This window comes from Emys orbicularis, chromosome 3 (genome assembly GCF_028017835.1).
Source record: "Emys orbicularis isolate rEmyOrb1 chromosome 3, rEmyOrb1.hap1, whole genome shotgun sequence".
Taxonomy (NCBI): Eukaryota; Metazoa; Chordata; order Testudines; family Emydidae; genus Emys; species Emys orbicularis.
Window position 1 is genome coordinate 93,514,825 of NC_088685.1, and position 25,448 is coordinate 93,540,272.

The 25,448-nt window shown below is 41.5% G+C and overlaps 1 protein-coding gene across 1 annotated transcript in view; it reads right to left on the reverse strand.

Annotated features, from left to right (window-relative positions):
- CEP85L (centrosomal protein 85 like) overlaps window positions 1–25,448 on the reverse strand; it is a 164,644-nt gene that overhangs the window by 22,855 nt on the left and 116,341 nt on the right. Inside the window, exon 4 of the mRNA XM_065401924.1 lies at window positions 17,269–17,390. Coding sequence (XP_065257996.1) covers window positions 17,269–17,390 — 122 coding nt within the window. The remainder of the gene's footprint in view (window positions 1–17,268; window positions 17,391–25,448) is intronic.

Here is a 25,448-nt window from a genome sequence, read left to right on the forward strand (position 1 = left end):
ATGCTTCTGACCACTATAGGAATAAAGACCAACCTTCAACTTCCTTTGAGCACGTGAAAGAGAAAACTATAGGCTCCACCTGGCCAAAGTTAGATGTTTTACCATTCTGAATCTATAGTAACCCTGGGATTTCCCATTGCAGCCTATCTGAAATTAATCCAGATTTGGGCCAGAATTGGAGTCCCACTAGGCTATGAAATACAGACGTCTGCTAAGATACATGGTCACATATATTCCCCATAAAGCATATACAAAATGAGCTAAATTCAGCCTGGAGAATCCAGGTGGAACTCCTGTGGAAGTATGTCTTGAGACCACCATGAATTTGACAAGTAGAGATGTCTCTTATACCAAGGGTTAGAAAAGGGGCAGGGCTACACCTGCTTTTGCTCCTCTGGTTGCATGTTATGCTTTTTTCACATAACCGAAATTTACACACCGGGGGGAGGGGTCGCAGAAGAAAGTTCAAAAGGAAAAGCCGTGACCATAAAATAAGGATGGGAGTGTTTAACCTAAGACCCTCCTTTTAGTTGATTTTTCTGCTTACTATTTCCTCTTCTGACTACTTTACAAATGAGCTACAGTGCATTTAAGTTTACACAGCACTGGATATCAAAGTTGTACAAGTTAAACTACTTTATCGTTTGCACCAATCTTCCCACCAGTTTACACGAGACGCATAAATTATACCACTATTTATAAAACAACTGGATTTGAACCACTATGGTTAGAGGGCCAAACACAACCCTGGATGTCAATTTACAAGTCAGTGGAGTTACATCAGAGATGCGTATGGCCCAAGAAGTCCACTAATCTCTTTCCTGAGAGATGGGGCTTCCTATGGTCGACTACAATCAGCTTTGTCACACGGGGCTGTGAAAACCTTAAAGCCACACAGATACCTTGGTGGGACATTATTTAGAAACAATAAAAATTCTGCATTTATCTCATTCTTTCTATTTCTCCTCCATTTTCCCCTCCCCCCGCCCATTTTTTCTTGTTTTGTGGTGTTTTTGGTTGGTTGGTTGGTTGGTTGGTTTTGTTTTATTATACTAGGAGGGATTTGCTGGCAGACAGGATAATTGATTAAGTATTCATCTGTTCCTGCTGCTTATACATCACCTAAATTCACAAACCTGTTTGTGACATCACAATTAAATTCTTTGGAGATTATATCCTATGGTGAGTGGGAATAAACAGCAGGAGCAGATTAATTTCTAAGGAAAGAGATCCATCTTTGAGCAAACAGCCTAAAAAAAACCCCATAAACATTATAACAACCAGAGTGGTTTCTAAATTGAATGTCTTCCAAATATTCCCAGGAGGCATCAGAAGGTTTTTAATAAAAGTAAAGCAGCAAGAAATGGAAAAAACATGAAGTTGGTTAGGGAAAGGAACCCTTTGATTTGTTAGGTAAGGAGTCTCTGAGGCCAAATATAATGGGAGAAAAATAAAGTAAAACCAAACACACAAAAACCCAATTAGAGGGATTTTTTTTTTTTAGCCAGGAAAATTCACCCAGCTGGCCATGAGCAGACTGTGTCCCAGTTATTCCACCTCAAAGAGGAATTTGTTGCTTAAGAAAAAGGTAAATTTACATGTCCCATAAATGTTTGTTGCATAAGCTGTGGTATGTATTATACATATATTGGGATGTATGGGAAAAATATAAGAAAGGCTTAACTGTACAGCATATTAAGACAATTCATTAAATATAATGCATAAGAATAAATAAATTTGAAGATGTCCTATGATACAATGAAACAATTTTTTTTTAGCTACCTCTCCTCCTTCCCAATCTATGTGGAAGGAATGAGCCCAGTTAACAAGGAATGAGTAACACTGGAAAAAATAAATTTGCTCTAAAAGAGGGGGAATGCTACAATAAACAATTTCGATTTGGGTCTTTATGCACTATTGCATTTCAAATAATAGTAATAACAAGAGCTCCAAATCCTGGTATGAAAGGAGAGGATTTGAAGGTAGAGAGTATATGATCTTTATTAGAAAGAGACACATATCTCTCTCATGATAATGCTGTCTTAATAAATTCTGTTGTGTTCTTGGTCACAATTACTAAGGATGGGCAGAACCAAGTTCAGCAAACTCATTTAATATGAGACCTCTTAACCTGAGGTCAAAGTGGGATGATAAAAGGTGAACAGTTATTATTGTGCATATTTATTTTATTAGAACATTTTCACCAAGTCGGATTTAAATTATGTAAGTAACCATCACTCAACTGTTGAAGCAACTGCACTCTCCTTCTCTTTTGGTTGATTATATCTCAACATTTGTTTTAAATTTGCATTCCTGAACAGATACTAAACAGTTTAACTGAGCATTTAAAAATACTATTGAACTTCAAAATACATCACTTTTTTTTTTTTTAACCAATCCTCTTCCCACTAATCCCCAGAGGAAAATAAAATGAGCCAAATTAATCCCTGGTGTAAATGACTACAGTGAATTGAATTTGTCTCAATACTTTGCGGTTCAAACCGCAAAGTGTAGTTAGAATTTATCTACCATCGTAAAACCTTGTCAACAAACGACATCATGGAAAAATTTCCATAGATCATGTAATTCTTGTGCAATTGTCTTCCTGAAGATACACTCTCACAGTAAACGAACTTCAGGCCATAGGAAAACAAAACTATGAAAGTTGATGGCTATTCATGAACAAAGAACGAAAAACAAACACTATAGAAATATATTCACTATATGCATATAATCCTACAAGTCTTTGGAGTTCTCGGACAATGAAAGACCTCATACCATGTGCATTTCATTGCTGATGTTGTCATATGCTAGGATAGTTTTAATCCTTTGTTACCCCACAGCTGTTACTACTAATCCACTACATAATCACAGGGTATGAGGACTTTGTTTAAAAAAAAGTGTGTGTAAGAGCTTCAGATGATCTCACAAATATAGCCTGTGCGTGGCAGTGGAAATACTATACCTGACAGCCTGCCTGTCTTCAGCTAATAATTCTAGCATTTTCAAGAAGACTCTTTAGGCTCTTTTCAAGTCTCTGCTCAGATAAATGGCAACGTTTAATATCAAGGTTGGTAGGCCAAAAAAATTAACCAGCCTTGAAACAGATAGCTCCATCTGGAAGGTGAAACTAGCTATTATTAGACTAGGTCAGCTTTAATATTAATCACCTTAACAGTGTCCTCTGTCTTCATAAAGGACAAAACTAGAGCTCATTGAAATTTTTTGTTTTGAAATTGAGGTTTGCAAAAAAAATGTCAAATTCATACCACTATCCCCAAATTATCTTCTGTAGTCATTTTTTTAAAAATTCAGCTTTTTGACGAACACATGAATTTTTTTTTTTAAATCTGCATTTTTCAGCCAACTATTGCTAAAATGTATGTCTGACTGCAATGAAAACAGTCTCATTCATTCACAGGACCACCATTCTTTCATGAAAGGCCATCTCTGAAAATTCAATACAGAGTGTAGGAAAAAAGAAAACACCAATAACATTACTTTTAATACATGGACTTTTAGTTACTTCAACGCAGTTTCTCTACTGTGAACCAGAAGATAATTAAAAGTGTTTTGGGGTTGCTTTTTGTTTGTTTGCTTGTTTGTTTTTTAAATCTCAGACTTGGCTTCTTGTGTATGCCAGCAGGGTCAGCCTGAGGAAAAGGGGTGAGAAGAAATGACTTGCATACCTCTAAGGTGCCAGTTAAAGGAGCTGCATTCAAGGGAATCAAAACTGTATTTTTATATAAAACAAACTGAGAAATGAAAAGCACCCTTTTGGGAGGGGTGTTTATAATATATATAAGGTGATACCTATGAAGAAATCTTCATTAAAAGGAGGTATTACTGTCTACTTTTGTAGCCAAATAATTGATACAAATAGAACACTGAAGTTGCTTTTCAAAAAGATTTTAGTCTGCAAGACATCTCTAATCTTTACGCCTTGAGGAAAAGGTGAAAAGCTCTGATCCAGGAGCAGAAGAGAAAGCTTTGAAGCTTCTTTTTAACAACATGAAAGATCCTGTTGTACCCAGAATACCATATTGAATTCCCACAGAAAAATTCTGCAGTGTAGCGGTTTCATTTTGGGGGGGTAAAATGAATTAAAAAATGTGTTTTCTTCACAGACATGATCTGCTTGTTATATTCTGATTATAGCAATATCTTTCTCTTCCCTTGATCTCCTAAAAAATTTCAAACCAATATCCTGAGGGTATGTTCTTTGTTGGTCCCCTTACCTCCCCCTTCCCATTTTTAAAAAAAACACCAACCATCATTATAAATCTCAAAAGCTACATTCGATCTTGATGTATCTGGTGTGCAACCTAACTGAAGTCAAAGGGGTTACCCAACGCGTGCATCAGGCTACACCTGGTTCCCACATATTAGATTCTCACATCCCAAATGCCACATGCAAGATCCTGATATACCTACAGTAAACCCTTTTCCTTTTCATGAAGAGATGGGTTCCCTTCTATTTCCATCTTTTGTAAAATCCTGTTCTCTTTGCCATTTCTCCCCCAAATACCTTTCATTTTTGCAAACCACTTTCAGGCATCAACAATGTCTTTATTCCTGTGGATCAGTGGTGCTTGACAGTGTAGGGGAGGGGAACACTAGCCATGGATGTTCATATAAGACCTGGTTTTATTTGAACACATTATTATAATACGTAGCCCGACAATACCAAATGTCATTTTAGCTAATTAGAGGTTACAGTTTGTGTGTCTTAAAGTGTCAAGTAACTTACAAAAAACGCATCTGAATCCAACTTAAAGAAAAAGTTTACTTGTAACTCCTCACTTAAAGTTGTCCTGGTTAACGTTGTTTCGTTGTTGATCAATTAGGGAACATGCTCGTTTAAAGTTGTGCAATGCTCCCTTCTAACGTCGTTTGGCAGCCGCCTGCTTTGTCCACTGCTTGCAGGAAGAGCAGCCTGTTGCAGCTAGCTGGTGGGGGCTTGGAACCAGGGTGGACTGGCAGCCCCCCTATCAGCTCCCCGCTCCCCTAAGTTCCCTGTGCAGCAGCTGCCCAGCAGGCTAGCAATTGCAGCTGTCCCTCCCCCCACTGCCATGTGCTGCTCCTGCTCTCGAGCTGCTCCCCGAGACTCCTGTTTGCTGTGCGGGGGGAGGGGAGGAAGAAGGGGGGCTAATGTCAGGGTGCCCCCCCCCCGCTCCTGCACCCCGCTTACCCCATCTTCCATAGAGCGGGGGGACACACGACAGGGCTCAGGATGGAGGGAGCTTGCTAGCAGCAGCTGTGGTCTCAGCAAGCTGATCTAATTAACAAGGCAGTGTACTTAAATGGGAAATGCGCATCTCTCTCTCTCACACACACACACACACACACACACACACACACACACACACACACACACACACACACACAGTGTGTGTCTCTGTCTGCGATGCTGTCTCCCCTCCCTCCATTCCTGCTGCCTTGTAGAGAGAGAGTTAACCCTTGAGGGCTCGGCCAATTGCTAGATCATCATTTAGCAGTAAGGCATTCCCTGGGAAATATCCCACCCTCTGACTCCTCCACCTCAACCAAGCTTCACAATCATCATCACTGTGTACCAGTATTAAATTGTTTGTTTAAAACTTATACTGTGTGTGTGTGTGTGTGTATATACACACACACACACACACACACACACACACACACACCTAACCTAACCCCCTCATTTACATTAATTCTTATGGGGAAATTGGATTCGCTTAACATTGTTTCGCTTAAAGTCGCATTTTTCAGGAACATAACTACAACGTTAAGTGAGGAGTTACTGTATATGCAGGTTACATAAAGGAAATACACTTCTACTTAATACTATACAACAAAGAAGGAATATACAATACAGCCATAGTTATTCAAATGTCATGCGGGACACTGAAATTTCCCTGTTATCTAAAATTTTCATTGTACAAATTTAGTCAATGCATTTAACAGATGTTAAAGGAGATAACCCTATGTCAGATAATAATGTATTTCAGAAATTGGAGACTGTGCTATACACATAGCACTATATTGCCTTCATCAACCTACGCTAACACACAGGCCAATATTAAGACTTCTTCATAACCCTTAGGACTAATCTATCCGACATCAAAATAGGAGGACTCGTCTCAAAAGATCAGCTGCTTCTCTTTACATTCTGCCTGCATTCATGCTTCCAGCAGGCAGAACAGCCAAGAGCTGGGGCCACCAGTTCTCACACATGGCAGAGCTCCGGAAGCATGTTTCCCAGACCTCACCGAACTTGGCCACCTGTGGATTGCACCATGAGCTACAGATGTCTCTAGGCCCAGTCCAGCACTGGCAGAGCAGTTTTCAGTTTCCATGGTGCCATTTACCTTTTGCCTGAAGCTGTGCTCAATGGCATCTTTGGTAAGATTCATGGAGCGAGGTAATGTAGGTTCACGATGATTGGCTGGCATTCTGTGAGAACTGGTTCTGTTCTATAAAGGTTCTTATACTGATGTCAGAACCACAGAAGCTGATTGCCTCACAATCATGCATTAAGTGACATACTAACAGCTGTCACGTATCAATCATTCTCTCTCCCTCTCCCCGAGGGAAGAATTGTATGCGCAGGGCAGTGTTTTATTTTGGCAGAAATTTGTTTTTAAGGCTTTTTTGTTCTTATTTTTCAATGTACCCACTGCTGTGTGTTCACATCAGCGAAGGCAAGGTTAAAAAATAGTGTGTCTTACACTTGGAACGGAAGGTGGTGAGGTTTATGATGGTCTTTGTTCCCAGGTCTGCTCACAGCCTATGCAAGAACGGTCTTTTCCAAGTCATTTGGCTTTGTCCCTGGCCTCACAGAGGTGACGTGACAGAGTGGCAGCTCAAAAATGCTGCACAGTTGAGAGGGTTTCCTGTTAAATGCAGCTTGATGCAAGAAAAGATACTGTGGTAGGATATCCACCCCATGCAGGTTTGGAAGAGGTTAAGGCAGCCAGGCAGGCCAATTAACTCTACAGGCACCTGGAGGAGCCAAGGAACAGGAAATTAAATGATTCTGAGCAGGCCCACCTGTGCAGGAACAGGCAGGGCCTATAAAGCCAAGTAGCTGGCAACCGGGAAAGGGCAGTCTCTCCCTGGGAAGAGGGAGAAGGTTTGAAGTTGGTATTCCCAGAGAGAGAAGGGGAACCAGAGTGGTAGGAAGCAGTCCAGGGAAGGAGCAGTGAGGGCAGAGAGAGGAAGCCCTGAACTGCTGAGCGGAGGGTCCCTGGACTGGAACATGGAGAAGAGGGTGGGCCTGGGTTCCCCTACCAGCCACTGAGGACATGGAATAACTAAGGCAGTGAATGGGAAGACTGCCTAGGACTGCTGATGAACTGTACCCCAGAGGGCTAAGTCACGAAGGGTCCTGGAGCGAGGGTCCTGAGTGAGAGGAGTGAGAGAAGCTGTAGACCAGAATCGGACTGACAGCGTGCAAACCACGGATAGGGGCATCGGTCTCGAGAGCGAATGCCCAGAGTGACCAGGAGGAGGAACCAGACCAGTGGGGAGCGGTGCACCCCGGGACAGATACATACAGCATTTAATATACTGGGCCAATCCAGGTCTCAGTCACAGCAGCCTAACCCCATAGGGGCATTGTAATTAGGGCCATATTCTGACAATCCTTACATCTTATGCAGACGCACAGGAGCTGTGTATATGTAGGAGGTAACGCAAGAGCTTCCCATTGTGCCCCTCAAGTAAGGGCCTATCAGGAGTGCAGGGACTCCAGGGATGGCAGGAACCATTCCTTCTCGATGCACACATCATTCCCCTTGCACCCGTCTTCAAAGCAGGCCTGATATGCAAAAGGTAGCATGCCACTCCCCATGAAAACACTGAACAGCAGGTACACTCCCTACATCTGACAAGATGGCTGGTGTGACTCTGTCTAATGGGCATGCTAGAGACCATAGGAAAGAATCTGTTCTTGTATTCCAGTTTAATTAATATGGAGAACAGTAAAGGACAGCTAGAGTTATAAAACAGACAAGTGGCAGGAAATGCTGATTTTGCACTTCATTTGTACCTCATCTCTTTTGCTTAAATAAAGATCTCATTGGAAAAATCTCACATTAATAGCGAATATTCCATATGGCACAAAGGGCACTGCACAGCATTTTCAGAGTGGAATTCATCAGGATGTGAGGGATCTTGGATTGTCTCCAATGACCAGTGTTGTTAATAAACAGGCTGTTTAAGACAAAAATTCTTTCTGACTCTCTCCAAAAATGTTAGGAGGACAGAATGGACACTAATGTCGCTTTCTCATGTTCAAAAGATACCAGTCTCCTCAAGGTTGGCTAATTATAGCCACACACCTTTTACATAAGAACATAAGAACGGCCGTACTCGGTCAGACCAAAGGTCCATCTAGCCCAGTATCCTGTCTACCGACAGTGGCCAATGCCAGGTGCCCCAGAGGGAGTGGACCAACAGGCAATGATCAAGTGATCTCTCTCCTGCCATCCATCTCCAGCCTCTGACAGAGACTAGGGACACCATTCCTTACCCATCCTGGCTAATAGCCATTAATGGACTTAACCACCATGAATTTATCCGGTTCTCTTTTAAATGCTGTTATAGTCCTAGCCTTCACAACCTCCTCAGGTAAGGAGTTCCACAAGTTGACTGTGCGCTGCGTGAAGAACTTCCTTGTATTTGTTTTAAACCTGCTGCCTATTAATTTCATTCGGTGACCCCTAGTTCTTGTATTATGGGAATAAGTAAATAACTTTTCCTTATCCACTTTCTCCACACCACTCATGATTTATATACCTCTATCATATCCCCCCTTAGTTTCCTCTTTTCCAAGCTGAAGAGTCCTAGCCTCTTTAATCTCTCCTCATATGGGACCTGTTCCAAACCCCTAATCATTTTAGTTGCCCTTTTCTGAACCTTTTCTAGTGCCAGTATATCTTTTTTTTAGATGAGGAGACCACATCTGTACGCAGTATTCGAGATGTGGGCATACCATCGATTTATATAAGGGCAATAATATATTCTCAGTCTTATTCTCTATCCCCTTTTTAATGATCCCTAACATACATGTATGCACAGAGCATGCACACAGCCCCATAACTGGTGGTGATATCTATGTAATAAACTGCATTCATCATGCACCTTTGACCAGCTCACCTGCTTTCTCGCCCCTAATCTAAATCCTGAGGAGATGTTCTAACATTACTAATAGCCTCAAAGGGCGGCGGGGGGGGAGGGGGGGAGGGGTAGGGAAATGGGTATTTCCTTCTTTTAAATCAGCCTCCCAGAATAATATTTCCTTCTTCGCTTTCAAATTTATGCTCCTCTCAGTCTCTTCATGGGAATATTCAATTATACACCAGTGTCAGGTTTAAGGTCCAGTACCTTAGAGAACTTCAAAACTTAGGAACAGGAGCTTTATCCATCGGACAGGGATATTACCAGTTTTATAACAGATCAAATGGCAACTGGAATGTCATAAGTTACTGAGAAACAGTTGCATTATATTATTATTTATTGTTGTATTGGGATAGCACACAAAAGCCCGTTAGGATCAGGATGTACATGATAGCATAATGTGGCCTCATTACTCATGAATGCTAAAGCCATGAGTGAATTATGCAGGTCATTTCAAATGAGTGCCAATAATCTTTACAGTATATACTGTATCGTCTCCCTGTTTCAGAGAAACTGTTAGAGATTTTAAAAAATGGATACAATATTTCATATCCCTTCGCTGGTAAAGCTGGGTTCTTTTGGGACGATGAGTCCAAATGGACAGATCACTGAGGGGAGAAAAATGGTAAGAAAGTTCTAAGAATGATGTAAAGTAAGTTTTCCATACCCAAAAGTATCATGTCTCTCAAGTCCAGTATCTCAAGACCTCCAAGTACCAAGCCCTAAAGCTTGGATGACTGGTAAGAGATGGTAGTGGAGAAGGTCCTATTTGTAATGGAATAAAGCCCCTGTTTCTTCATGAGCTACCTTAAACCTGCCATTGGTTCAAACTGAACACTGCTCATTCCTGGGCCTCAGGAGAATTTAATTTTGGCCTGGAGAAAGGAATACCACATTTGGAAGTTAGGAGGAAACATTTCTCTGGAATGTTATTTTTTTATGTGGCTGCTTTTTAAAACAGCCTAGAAATTTGAGTGTTAGAATAAGGCCCAAGGGAAATGGTTAGTGGTGAGAGTGCAGGTGAGGCAGTCAAAGGGGTACACAACTGTTTTTTATCACACGGTTTTGCTATTTATCACATGGCTATAACTACCACAGGGAATATATAGAAGGTGGAAAGGGAGGAAGATACACAGAGTTGTCTGCTCAGAAAAAGGGCTGGTTCCTCCACAACATTGTGGGAGTTCTGTAGTTTTCCAAAAGCGTGCAGACATCAGTGCAGGGATGAGAAGTGCTGTTTCACATTGGTTTTGTGCTAAAAAACTAGGTTTGTTTTTTGTTTGTTTGCTGTATCTCTTTAAAAACAGACAAAGTTCAAATCTCATACCAAGTTTAAATCTATTATGTAGCCTATGAAAATGTGGAGAAAGACGTTTTAATATCTTCATTTCCATTTTATTGATCTAAGTTGTAGCCACTTGTGGAAAGGTTGTTCTTACATGATTTTTTTTTTTAAATGACAAAATCACCATGAAAGTTTACTAGTCAAGGTACAAAACCTTCACTCTCATCTCTTACCAAAATGATCCAGGATAAGGAAAAAGCTAATTATATTTTACTCAGCTGCTCTCCAAAAATGCATTATTCTGACTGTGTGGGTGAGTATTTTACAACATGCTCCCAGTGGGCCATACATATATTGGTCTTGAGCTAATGCATGGAACTCCCACTTACATCACAGACTGTTGCACATTCATATCTAGAAGAGTATATGGCTCTTAACAGGCCATTCATGAATTCAATAACATCCCTTTCTCAAATCTCTGCAAAAATTACTATTTCAAAATGCTGTTTCTATGCATACAGTAATACTGTAGACCATAACAAAATACTCAAATCAAGAGAGCTACAATTAAGCACTGAATAATGGACACTGGCAGTAACATGCACATAATCCAATCACAAAGTATGATGTCAACAAATCAAGACAAAATAATTTCACAAAAGGAAAGAAAATTGATCTAATTCAGCCATCTAAATGAAAGCTCTAAACACAATTCAGCTAAGAGTATGAAGCCAATGATTTAGCAGCTGTTCTAAGAATCTAAACATTATTATACCCCGAGGAATGAGAGCTAATCACAAACTCTAACCTTTACATTTACCTTTCCTTAAAAGTAAGCTGTTTGGAAGCGAACACTGCAATCATTGCTGACTGCAGTGTTATTTTCAGTAGCTTATGTCATATGTTCAAATATTTGGCATTTATTCACACAACTGTTACATATAGTTCCTGCCAAACAAATAGTGCCAGTATTACCTAACTTTGTACTGCAAATGCCTAGATGTAATGGTTGGTCAAATTCAGAACCACTCCAAATTAAACAAAATTGTAACCTTATTTTGAAATATGTTTTTAATATACAAAGCAAAACAGAAGCTTACAGAATTCAAATGTGACACTGGCATTTACCAAATCAATAGAAGAACTCGCTGCTCCCTCTAGTGTTAAAAATAAGATGATGTCACAGATCAAAACAAAATCCTTGAGAAATAATACAATATAGTGAAAACAATCCAGGTTTGGCTATGTTTTCAAACTACTTTGTACTGTGTCCAGTAGAGCATTCAGCTTGTAAACATTACAACGGCAGCAGCACATCTGCTCTTAAGGCAAATCCTAATTCAGGGCTCGATCATTCATCATGAACCTGTGCGTGGAGGGGAAAGACCATGTACATCTCTCTCACTGGTTGGTTGTGTGTGCACGCACGCAGCCACAGCCTCTCATGCATTTTCCTCAGAAGAGGAGGTGGATCTGGACCAGTTTTCATGGCTGAATAAAAACTGATCTCAGTCTCTGAGGCATTAAGATATGCAGTTTTTATAAGTACCTTTTCAAAACTCCAAATAAAAATAATTGCCTTTTATCTACTTATTTATTGTGTTCATATGTGCTCAGCTTTCAAGCTGATCTATAGAATGGATGTAACACTCCAGCTGATTTTGAACTAGTCATTTAGTAAATCTGCTGCTCAACATGGTAAGTGGAATAAAAAGTGAAGCAATTTTTCTGTTTACAAATGGAACCAGGTGGTTTTTTTTTACTCTACTCAAATCTTTGGCTTTCTGCTGACAGGAAACTACCAAAATGCACTTATGTGCATATTGAGCACTATTCACTGAAGTACTTTTAAGACAACTTGAAACTGGTCTGATTGCAGCTATCCAGCTTTTACTAGGTTTCAAATGCTTAAGACACAGAAAAGGATGTTTGTCCAGTTTTCTGACCCAGAGTGCTTGTTTTTTGCTTCTTCTCAGGTGGAAAGAGGTGGCAGATATTTTTTACAGTAAGGTAACATTGAATTATCCCAAACTATTTTAAAATCTAAAACATCCATTGTCTGCACATCATTAGACCAAAGTGCGCATGCTGTAGATTTGGGTGGGAGGTGCAAAGGTGATTTATCTCTCTCCCAATTCTAGACAACTGTGTGCAGGGTCAGTCCCTGGTGCATGTTAGAACAACGTAAGTGCAACATTTAAAAACAACTTATTCTGTTACTAATGTCCCCAGGGCTGAAACAGCAGCCAGGGATTGGTGTAGGATAGATATGTCTCAGCCATGCTCCTTTTTATCTGGCTATGTCCTGTACTGGGCAGCCGGGAACAGGTGGGATGGATGACAGCACCGGGCAAGAAAATCCAGCCCATCATTGTGGAAGGCCAGCACTACAGCATTGCTCTGATTTCCAGGTAGATGGGGAAAGAGGTGTTTTAGAAAAAGCATTTGTATTAAACTATTTTGCTGGTGTTGTCAAGTTACCAGTTTGTTAACAATTAGATTTTTACATCAGCTCAATGTCAACCACGGTTTAAAAGAGAGACCCCAACAACCTCATAGGCCTCCATAAAACACATAAAAAGTGGTCTCCCCCAAGCATCTTCAATCAAAACTACAGGGGGGAAAAAAATGAGTTTTTCCTCCTTTTCCCTAAACACAAAGCCTGCAATTTAAGGATCAACTTGAACTGTAGGCAATTTGGCAATATAGCACCAGTGCTAGCAATGCTGGGATTTTTTATTTTTTTTTAATCCCCAGTGTAAACATGTCCTTCCAAAAATGAGTTAAAAGTACAATCATGTGGGCAGAATAATATATGACTGAGTCAGGAGATCTAGGTTCTATTCCTAACTCTACCCTTGGCTCCCCCTATGTCCCTCTTGGCCTTAGTTTCCTCACTAGCAAAACCAGGATAATACCTACCTGTGCAAGTGCTATGAAATCTGTAGATGAAAGATGTTATTAGAGACAAATATTATGAACCAAAGGCACCTCACAGGATTTCACATCTAGCGCAAAACACCAATTATGATCAATAGTGCCATATTTCTGCACTTGTTTTCTGCATTAAAAGAGCCAGTGTTATATACTGTTTTTGGTTAGTCATAAAAAAACCTGAATTTACATCTTGTAAAAACCGTTAAAAGAAAGCCTGTTTTAATTCTCAACTTTAAACCTCTCACAAAATATAAGTGTTAGACTATTTTAAAATATTTCAAATCACTGGCTTTAAAACAATCTGTAAATCATTATTTTTAAAGCAAGCACTTTGCCAAAATGAAGAATTGCTACTCAGGAGGAAATCCTTCATGCATGGTGTTATTAAGCTGCCTAATGGTAATTCACTGTATGCTTAGCACTAGTGCTGAGTATCTACTTAAAGCAAATAAATGTAAGGTCACTAAGGTTTTGTTGTGCACCTTTAATAGCTTCCATTATGCATTCTACCACATTTAGTTGAATGAAAAGTAAATCAGCATAACTGACTTTTCTGAGAGATGCACAAGGACCTGTATTTCCTGTCATCCATGCAAACAGAACATGTAGGAAGAGAACTAAATTAAACACTGCTACAGAGGGAAAAGAGCTGAGAATTACAGTAGTCAGACTTTTTGCCATTCAAAATGCCAGGTCAAAATGCTGGGGGGGGGGGGGCAGGGATAGCTCAGTGGTTTGAGCATTGGCCTGCTAAACCCAGGGTTGTGAGTTCAATCCTTGAGGGGGCCATTTAGGGAACTGGGGTAAAAATCTGTCTGGGGATTGGTCCTGCTTTAAGCAGGGGTTGGACTAGATGACCTCTTGAGGTCCCTTCCAACCCTGATAAAAAAAAAAAAATACTTGATGTCCATCCCAAGGAAAAAAGCAACAAAATCAGATAGCTAGAATTCAAAAAGTCATTTTAGTCAAATGGAAGTTCATGATCAGTTATAATAATGAAATGTTTAGCAGAAGGGGAATGAAGAAACACAGAAACATGAAAACCATGTTAGCTGCCATCCTCTAAAACCTAAACACATAAGGTGAGATGCCAGCTAAGATGGCCACAGTGGAGTAAGCCCCTAATCTTGCTGGGAAAAAATCGTCTGTCACTGGAATTGAGAGACAGCTATAGACTGCACTCCCAGGACACCCACACAGCAGATGTAGAGGGCGCACTGGAAGGAGGAGGGGCATGTCAGGGGAGGGGCTGTAGCACATAGCACTGCAGAAATTCTTGGTAGCATCTGTGAACATACAGCGACCTGGAGAGACAGCCATAATTTAGACAGACCTGCTCCCTTCCTCCAGGCTTATGTAAATTATGCTACTCCAGGGCCTCTCCAGCCACTGGAGTAGCCCAACTTCAGGAAGATGCAAGGGTGGCTTAAAGCCACCTCAGCCCACCCCTTCCCCTGGCTGAGAATTCTGTGTGGTGCCTCCTGGAGGTGCGACACAGAAGCTGCTCCAGGAACGATGCTACATGCTGTAATCTCAACTATCATACTCTATTATTGAGGACAGTGGCTCAAAGAAAATGGTAACTACTATTTTCTCTTTGTAACAGTCAAAGACTAAAATGAGTCAGCCCACTGGAACAGATTTCATATGGGACATAATTCTATTGTGTCCATAAAATTGTGTCCAACTGAGCTACACAAATGCATTAGAAAAAAAGAGCTGTTGGCATTAAATAACAGAGCAGTAAAATATTCCATGACAAACATCCATCATTCCTGTAGTTGGCCGATCCCTATCTATGTTCTGTACACCAATTGTTAATGAGAGGTTTCAAACACTTCACAATTAGTATAGCCTACACATCTTTACCAGCTCCTCAGAGGCAAGAGTCATTATTAGAGATGGACACAAACCAAAATCCCAGTATCCAAATGCTCTTCGACATTCAGATCCAAACTTCGTGACTCAAGTTCACATCTGTTCCTTTAATGTGAGCTTCATTAAACTTAGATTTTTCCCTAAAAGCACATTTTCTCCTTCAAAGCTTCATTCAGCCAAACATCAAAAACTTCAGAAACTGCTACAAACCTAGAAGGTAACATTCAACTGCAGATTGCTGCACACCAACGCAAAGGGGCACCAGACCCTGCCAAAACAACAGATGCAAAATCTGCAGACATTTCTCCGCTGCTACAATGATCAACAACCCCCACAACACACCTTTCAAGATCCATGGGCCCTACACATGCATATCACAACATGTGGTGTACCTCATCCAGTGCACTAAATGCCCCATTAGCAACTACACGAGTGAAACCAATCACTGTGCTCTAAAATAAACGCTCCCAGGAAAATGATAAAAGTCAAAAAACAACCAGATCACCTGTGGGTGAACACCTTTCACAAAGTGATCACTCTATATCTGAACTATTAGTCCTCATCCTCACAGGAAACCTGCACAAGACTTTCAAATGATGAGCCTGGTAGCTTAAACTCAACTTTCCTAGACACTAAAAATCATGGTCTGAACAGAGACACTGGATTTATGGCTTATTACAACAATCTGTAACCCACTAACACACTAGCTGCTTTCCCCCTCCCCTTTTCTCTCTGTGACTGGAGAAGTGTTAACAGGCCACTTCACCTTGAATGGTCCCTTCAAATGTGTTCGCTATTTACACTAAACAATCTGTTCAAACCTTGTATTTAGCAGTGACACTTTGAGTTAGCCCATGTCTACACTACAAAATTATGTCAACCCAACTGACATTGACATAGAACCACCGCAGTTATTAAATCGCTTACATGTGTGCACACTTGGCTCCTTGTGTCAGCAGCACATGTCCTTACCAGGAACACTTGTATCAACTGTAATGTCAGTATCGAGCATTGTAGAACAACTCCTGAAAGCCCAGTAACAGTCAATGTAAACAACACAGTGTCTACACTGACACTGCATTGCCCTAATTACATCAACCATGACTCTACGCTATTCGGAGAGGTGGTGTTACTAAATCGGTATAGAGAGGCACTTACGTTGGCGGGAGCCAAATTTAAGTGAAGACACTTCCACAGCTAAATCGAAACAAGGCAGCTTACACCAATCTAACTGCGTAGTGTAGACCAGGCCTTAGTCTCTCAGACCTGAAGAAGAGCTGTGTGTAAGCTCAAAAGCTTGTCTCTCTCACCCCCAGAAGTTGGTCCAATAAAAGATATTACCTCACCCACCCTGTCTCAATAATGGTCCTCTTCTGATTGTTTCATACCACAGATTATAAAGGAAGTGTTTGTTTAGACATTTATTCTGGATTTATCATTCTCTGAGTAACTCATAGGAATCTTTGAATGCATTTTTACCAATTGCATACCTCTATGGTGCCAATTTCTCAAATCTTTAAGAGCTGGGTTCGACTATATCACTAAACAACTGTAGCATTCACCCCCCCTTTAACTTTTCATGGGGAAAAATGTCTCAAGAATGGGTTACAAATAACCAATTTTTGTCTTCCAAGTCATTTTCAAGGAATTGTTCAGGCTGAAAAAAGGAAAATTATGGTTTTACAGCCAGCCAGTTTCTTAAAGATCTGTTTTTTGTAATCTTAGGGGCAACAGTCCTAGACAGTGATCTCATTCGCTTTTCTCTCGACCAATGTCAGTGAAAAGCCAGACAAATTACACTATGTCCTTGATCCTGCAAAGGCACGCACACACACAACTGCATGCACCGACTAGTCCCACTTGTACATGAGTCTTTGGAGGTCTGAGTCCTAAAAACCTTCTTTGAACCAGGTCTTTTTGAAAGTCAACATCTATAGTACTTTCTATGTCAATAGTCTGGTCTATTACTTAACACTGCAATTGAAGACAAGAAAAGGATTACTCACCGATCAATCACAATTTCTTTCTGTCTTAGCAACCCTTCTTTGATTTTCATAAGGGATTCCCAATTACTGAAATCCTGATAGCCTGTACCTGTGTAACCTTGACGAGACGATCCAGTCAGAACCTGCATTTTAAAAAAATTATATAGATTAGTTCAAAGAACAGTAATTGTAACAATTTTTTCCATGTTCTATGAGTTTCAAATGTAAAGTTCTTTCTGAAGCATAAAACATTCTTGTATTTAATTTTGCAGTTTTACTTAAAGGAAAACTGAGCAAAGAATTAAGCATACAGTAAAGTTAACATTTTTTTAAAAAGCAAAGAAACTTTGATCCAAAAGATCCCATTTTCAAACTCATCTTAGATTACTCTGAAAATATTGTTAAGGCAATATCCTCTGAAACTAGAGCTGGAGGAAAAAAGGCCATTGAGAGGTCAAATATTGTGGTTAAGGGAAATACTGTTGTATGCTGATACACATTTTTATGCACTTGCTGCAGTTTTTTGAGCAAAATCAAAGGATTTCCTGATGGTATTAGAGCGGTGGTTCTCAACCTTTCCAGACTACTGTAACCCTTTCAGGAGTCAGATTTATCTTGCATACCCCAAGTTTCACCTCACTTCAACTGCTTGCTTACAAAATTAGACATAAAAATATTAAAAAGTGTCACAGCACACTATTATGGAAAAAAATACTTCCTGTCTCATTTTTACCATATAGTTATAAAATAAATTGATTGGAATATAAATATTGTATTTACATTTCAGTGTGATAATTGAGCCCAGGTGGCCGGGCTGAAGCATGTAACTTACCTTCGCAGGGCACCCTGTGGCATGGGGTCCTGGGCAATTGCCCTGCTTGCCATACCTTAATGCCGGCCCTGCACTCGCAATTCTCCTAAACCTATCCGGGGGTTGGAACCCCCCAGGTTGAGAAAAACTGATCTAGAGGAGTTGAGTACGCTGGAAGACCTCTGTGTACCCCCAGGGTACACGTACCCCTGGTTGAGAACCATTGTATTAGAGCACTTGGCACTAGATTCACAAAGGTACTCAGGTGCCTGACTCCAACATTTTAGGCACCATTGACACTCACAAAATCATTGATCAGCTGCCATCTAACCCTGTAGGCACCCAGCATTCCCTCCGGTGTACGTGCACAAAAAACTGCATGAGTCTTGACGCCCAGCTTAAGCCCTGGTGAGATCCTCAAACTAGGCATTCCCCCACCTATCTCCCCCGCAGAGCCAATCCCAGACATGCTCTGAGCATGCCTAACCTGCACAGAAGACAGCTGAGGGTGAGCAGTTTGGGAATTGCTGGGGCTTTGGGGATGTGCACGTTGAGAATGTTGAGGGCAGGCATGAGTATGTGTCGCAGCATACCCTAACCCCTGGGGCTATTGGGTATGATCCTATGGGAGAGGTGGGAGACCCAGGTTTGAATTTGCATACTGCCTGATTTGAAGCAGGGACTCCCGCATGCAGGTGAGTGCCCCAGGCTATTCGGTGGTGTCTCACTCTCTCCTGATGAAGTTGTATAATTTGTATAAATAGTTAAATATTCACTGAAGCAGAGACTTGAACCTTACTCTCCCATATCCCAGGGAATGCCCTAACTGCCAGGCTATAGAGTCAGACACTCACTTTCTCTCTCACTGGCCCACTGAATATTTATATAAAAGGAACAACTCCAACAGGAGAGAGACCGCGTTCCAGAATACCCAATAGTCTGGTGGTTAGGGCACACAGCTGGAATGTGAGAGACCTGGGGTGAAGTCCCTGTTCCAAATCAGACAGAGCAGGGATTTGAAAACAGGTCTTCCCCATACCAGGGGAGTGCCTAGCCACTGGGCTATTGGCTACAACAGGGACAGAAAGTATCTCACTCTCTTCCCACCCCTCAAAAAAGGCCTGAACTGGCTTAAGTGCCTAACTCGAGGAGAGGGTTCACGGCTGAGAATCCAGAGTGGAGATGGGTGCCTCCTTCAGGGCCTGTCAGTCAGGTACCAGGTCAAAGGGAATCAGGTGCCCAGGGGTGCTTGACCAATTTGTATAGTGGCAGTGCTGAGAGCAATTGAACCAAACTGTAAACTCTGTATATGACGGAAACCACTTCAAGCCAGGGGGTGCTTCCACCCCCCCCCAGCATCCCCAGTTCCAGCACCTATGTAGGCACCTAAGTACCTTTGTGGATCTGGGCCCTAAGTCCTGCTCCTTTCCTCTGCATTTCACTCTGCTATCTTAGGAGGCTCCCCATTCAACTTGCTGGCTTCTGCGGATCCCTTCCTTAGGCATCTAAACTCTCCTCATACAACATATGGGAACCTGGGTGCCTGCCTTGGAGCGGTGACTCTCACTAGGCAGCTGGGCACCTAGGAGTGTTTCAATGCCTAAATCCCTTCGGGAATCTAGTCCTTGGCATCTTGAGATCTTCAAATATCATTTTATCATCCTTCAGTCAACCACTAGATTTCACCTACAATGAATTACATGAAAAAAAGTATGTAATCCCCATGAATATATGTGCATTTAAAATATATATAAACTGGGTTTAAATTCAGCACACAGAGGCTTGGATTGCCTCCCATCAGTCCTAGTGTGTCGCTGAGAGGGGTGATCATTTGGATCTGTGACAAAGATTAGTAAATTTTAGTATTTAATTTGATGATTTAACTAGTTGATTTGGTATTGATTTGAAAGTTGCATTGTTTTATTTTTAGTTTGGTTTATTATTAGTAATAATATTCATTTTGGTGATATGTTTTCTTGATTTTATTTTCAAGTGGCTTAATACATGTTTTAAAAGGTACTGAGTCATATTTCTTTTGATAAGTTACAAGAGTCAAGAATCTTTGAGGCCCTGGGTGGATATTGGCCTGTCAATCTAAGTCAGACCAGCTCCCTCTCATTAGTCTTTGCTTCTCACAAGATCCTAAAATCACTGTCCCATCATCCCCTCTATCAATTTTTTTCCAGGCCTGGTGCATGGGATGTTGTGCCCCAATGCAAAAACACTAACAGAATCTGTTTTGCATGGCCACACAAAGCATGTCTTACAAAACTTAGCTGTACCAATGACAAGAGGCTGGATTGCATAATAAAAATCAGTAAAGGTGGCCATATTTGGTGGCACAGAGCATTTCCTTTGCTGGTTCTCCCATTACAGAGCTGCCTGCCTCTCTACCCCGGCTACTGGACCCTTTTAGGCCACAATCAGACAGAGAGGAAACAATCTTGAATCTTACCAGATCAGATTCCCTATTTAAGCACCTTTCCCTGCCTCTCAGAGCCAGGGATTCTCTGCCTTCCTAAGAAAGCTCATTAGTTTGATATGTCGATCCAGTGTCCTGTGCACTGCATAGCTATGAAATTGTCAACGCTGAGATCACAACTCTTGCTGTGTGATACAGCAGCCTATTTCACTAATGACAGTGTGTAAACTGATGGAATAACTCATTGGAACCAAAAAAATACAGTTGCAGTCAGCCAGGTCTTTTCCTTGAGGGACAAGGTTTATAAAAAGAAAGCAAAAATAAGTTAATATAAGCAGAAAAGAAGTGTTAACAGATTCTCCAAAGTTTGAGGTTCAACCCCAGTCACATGACATGGGTGTGGCGCATAGGTGCCGGCTTCCTCTGGGCCTGGAGGGTACTCAACCCCTGGCTCCGCCCCCACCCCCCCTTCCCCCAAACCCCCACTCCCATCCAGCCTCTTCCCACCCCCACTCTACTCCAGGTCCTGTCCCCACCCCTTCTCCCAAGTCCCCAGCCCCGCCCCACCTCTTCCCATCCACGCCCTGCCTCTTCCCACCCAGTTCCACCCTCTCCTCTGAATGTGCCCCATCCCCACTCCTCTCCAGAGCCTCCTGCCCGCCGCAAAAAAGCTGATCGTGGCGGGCAGGAGGCACTGGGAGGGAGGGAGAGGAGTTGATAAGCGGGGCCGCAGGCGGGAGGCGCTGGCTGCCAGTGGGTTCTAAGCACCTGCAAATTTTTTTCCATGTGTGCTCCAGCCCTGGAGCACCCACAGAGTCGGCGCCTATGGTGTGGAGTCTAGCCTTCCCAAAGGCATTCTCTCCCTCCTGTCTTCAAAACAGCCAGTCTACAGACCTTCCCTTGAGTGTCTGAGTAGAAGGAAGGGAAAGTTGAACGTTGGCAACTTCCTATCTGCATATTCTGTAACAGGATGGCAGGGTCTGGGATCATCAAAAGAGTAAGGGCTTGTCTACATGGGGAATTATTCTGAAATAGCTATTCCAGATTAACCTCAGGTTATTTTATTCCAAAATAAGAGCATCCACACAGGGAGTTAATCGGGAATAGCTTTGCCACTTTCATTTGTACCCTACCCTAATACGAATTAACTTCTCGGTGTAGATGAGAGCCCTTAGCAGCCGGTATTCATCTGCTAATTCAAATCTGGCCCCATAAGCAATAGGCATGACACAGAATTTGTGAAGCACTTTGAAATCTAATGATGAAAAATGCTACATAAGAGCTAGGTATTATTATTATTATTTAAATTGTTGGGCACATCTTCCAAAGGAGACATAAAACAAAAAGACTCTGAGCAACTGCAGTCAAAGATCTTAAAACACTTTTTACAAAGGAATGGGTATGCTGACCAGATTCCAACAAGGACAATTCTACATAAAGCTCCTCTTGTACTTTCAACTGGCAAAACTATTTTTCAGTTCCACTCCTAAAATATTTTGCATAATGAAATAACAATATATAAATTAAGACTGTAAATGAATACAAATGTCATATCATTGCTTGAACAAGGCAAGTTCTCGCTCTTATACTGCCCAATGAGAACAAACATGTTGGCCAATTTTAGACAGCCTTACACCCAACTCAATGGCATTGTCTGTCTATCTGTAATGAGGTAACTTTTGAATGCCACATCCGATCAAGTCCAAAATTTCAGGCAATGTTCTAGGCACCAATGACTAGAACCCTCTTGATCTCGGGGGAAATCGGAAAACTGAAAAGGGTGAAATGGGGGCACATTTTCTGCCAGATCTTTAGCACACCAAGCCTCAAGCACCTCTCCAATCGTCTATCAATCAAAGAAGTGGTTGATGGCACTCATTACACTTTATAGCATAACAATACTCCCATCTCATATCTGCTCATCCTTCCAGTAGATTAACAGGCTGACACCCCAAATTACTCCTTTCCCAGAGAGAAAAAAGAAGTATGGTGGAGGGGGGAGAGGGAATGGAGGCATACACAGAAAACTCCTGGTGGGCGAGGGATGTTGGGGGACCCTGGCCTGGGGATGAAGGAGTTAAGGTTTAATGAAGGATTACATAGAGTCTCTGCCCTGGGGAGCGGGGAAGATGGAAGATTCTACTATGGGAGGAAACAGGTACTCAGAGCCCCCTGGCATAGAGGAGAATGAAAGGTACGGGTGGGGGGAAGCAAGCAAGAATGGTGGGGCACACAGAGCTGCTGCTATGGGGGAGGGATGAGGGACCCTGGTATGAGAGAGTTGCAGGGAGTCCCTGAAAAGAGAGGGGGATGGGAGGGTGGCACACAGTGAACTTGTGGGAGAGGAATGGAGAAATGCAAGGAGCACCTGGTGTACACAATGAGCTTAGTTTACACAAGTTACAAAGCGTGCAACTCCCTAGTCTTTAGAAAAGCAGCTAAAAAAGGGGAGGGGGGAGGCAGAGATTAAAGTAAGTGATTTAAATCTTGCCCCTTTTATTTGAAAATTATATGGAAGCTTCCATATATTTTTCTAGCTGAATATTTCAAAACAAGTCCACTACATAAATCCACTGCAAAAACAGCTTTAAAAAAATCATTTAGTAATGTGCACCAAAGCAAAAAGCAACACAAAATCTACTTCACACAATAAAACAACTATGTGCAGCATCTGTCAGGGACCTGTCAATGCCACTTGAAAACAAGACAGAATACACATTTGAAAGTTAAACATAGAACGATAAATGATTTGCCAAATAGTTGCTATATGATGGGGGATGTGTCAAAATATATACATACAGTACCGAAGGTCTATTTATGCAACTTTCACAAACAAACTTTTTGCTATTGGAACATATCCATTCCCATAGAATGCACAATGTTTAGAGAGCATCATAATTTTCTATGAAACCTATCAAACCTAGGTGTTTTTACTGGGCATTCCAAACTGACAAATTATTTTTCCATTTCTTGTATCCTTTTTGTTTTGTGCTATAAATACTTTAATAGTGCCCAGAATAACAAAGGCTCACTTCACTCATTTAGAGCACATGGTGTTAAATACTCCCAACAGCTTTCTAAATAGTTTGAATTGTGTGATGATAGAAACACAGGTGGTCCAATTACATTTGAGAACTTTTTGTCCCTTCAAGCCCTCAAATCATGTAATGAGAATACAGTTTGTTTTTAACAGCAGATACAGTAAAGCCAACAACACGTTCCCACTTCAAACACCATCACCCTTCACTGCAACTAGAAAAGATGCCCATCTGAAACACCCAACATTCTTTTCCAACTGTCCTAGAAAACATGACTATTTTTGCTAGCTGGCACCTCTTCCAAGCATATCTAACTCAGATTGAAAACATCTGTTCAGTTAAAACAGTATCCTTTGCACACGGACATCTAAAGCCTCACTAGCTTGTTTTTGAACAAGGGCTTGGCCTTGACTTTCAGGACCTGGCAAGCCTTCAAGTCACAGCTAAGACAGCCATTTGCTGGAAAAAAAATAATCTTTGCTGTACTGGCTTATATGCAAATATTTATTGTTGGGACACAAATTACTGACCAATACCATCATGTTTCCTAACAGTGGGAAAAGGATTTTTTCTCTAGACTCCCAAGATACTAACATTCAGATAACTTAACCAGATATTTGGAGTCCAATTTTCAATGACGATATTAAAATCTCTTCCTCAACCAAGCTCATGCTTTTTGCCTCAGAAAGCATTCAGTAGCTCAGCACATATAATTAGATGGAGCCAAAATGCTGAGGGCCTATGTTGGAAAAAAAAAGTTAAATGATTTTTCAGATAATCTTCCCTGAAAGTTGTATTTTAATAAGTTATTAAAATATATTAAACTTCTACTTTACAACAGTAAAGTTTCCAGCTGCCCACTACTGTTTCTCACAACCAGCAAGAAGCCAAAATTATATTGTTTAAGTAAATGAAACTTCTGACCAGTTGCTTGCAGTCCAATCAAAACGTCACACTTTTTATGGACTGTACATAGCCCCTTTGTAACAATGTAATTTACAGACATCATTATGTAAGGACATGATACCCGCCTCTGCAGAGGGGCCAAGGTGATGGAACGGGTGCAGCTCTGCTGCACAAGAGTGGCAGGATTTTTCTTTTTGGGGGGAAGGGGGGAAAGGAGGTGGTGGTGAAGGAGTTATGAGGAGGAGCAAACCATAAACCTGTGTGGCATGCATCTCAACTCCACAGCAGTTCCCATATCAACCTAAAAGGCTTAGAGTGGGGGGGGGGGGGGGAAGGGAAGCAAAGCTGGAAGATCTACTACTGCATAGAGACACTTCTGTTCTCTTCTCTTCTGGGCAGGGTCAGGTTAGGGCTTCAGTAGTGGATTTGGTTTAGCTCCATGGCTGCTCCATAGTCTGCAAAACAATAGCAAGGGGGGATTTCTTTAACACCCTTCCCCCTGTCACCTGCCCATACCTCTTCTCAGCCATTGGTCCATTTACTTAGGCTGAGCATATGGGAGTGGAACTGCTCTTTAACCCAACACCCCTGTAATGTAGAGAACTACTATACCTATTTCACTGATGGATAAAATGAAGCACAGACAAGTTCAGAGACTTACACCCAAAGTCACACAGAAATCAGTGGCCGAAGGAGGAGCAGAATGCAATAATCCTGACTTGCAGTGTCTGAATTCTAACCATCTACTATTTCACTGAACCTAGTGCCTTTGCTATACAAGGATAAATGTGCCGCCACTTAGCAATATATGCTTTGTTAAATTCTTAACAGGAAAGACTAGGGGTATGTCTACACTGCAATCTGAAGTGTGACTGTAGCTCAAGCAGACATACCTACACTGGCGTTACCTGCATTAGCACTGCTAAAGTTAGCAGCGTAACTAGCAATGCAAGTATGTACTCAGAATCCCGTGTGTGTGTACTGCCCGAATTGAAGTCTGCGCTACCACTCTTCACTGCTCTTT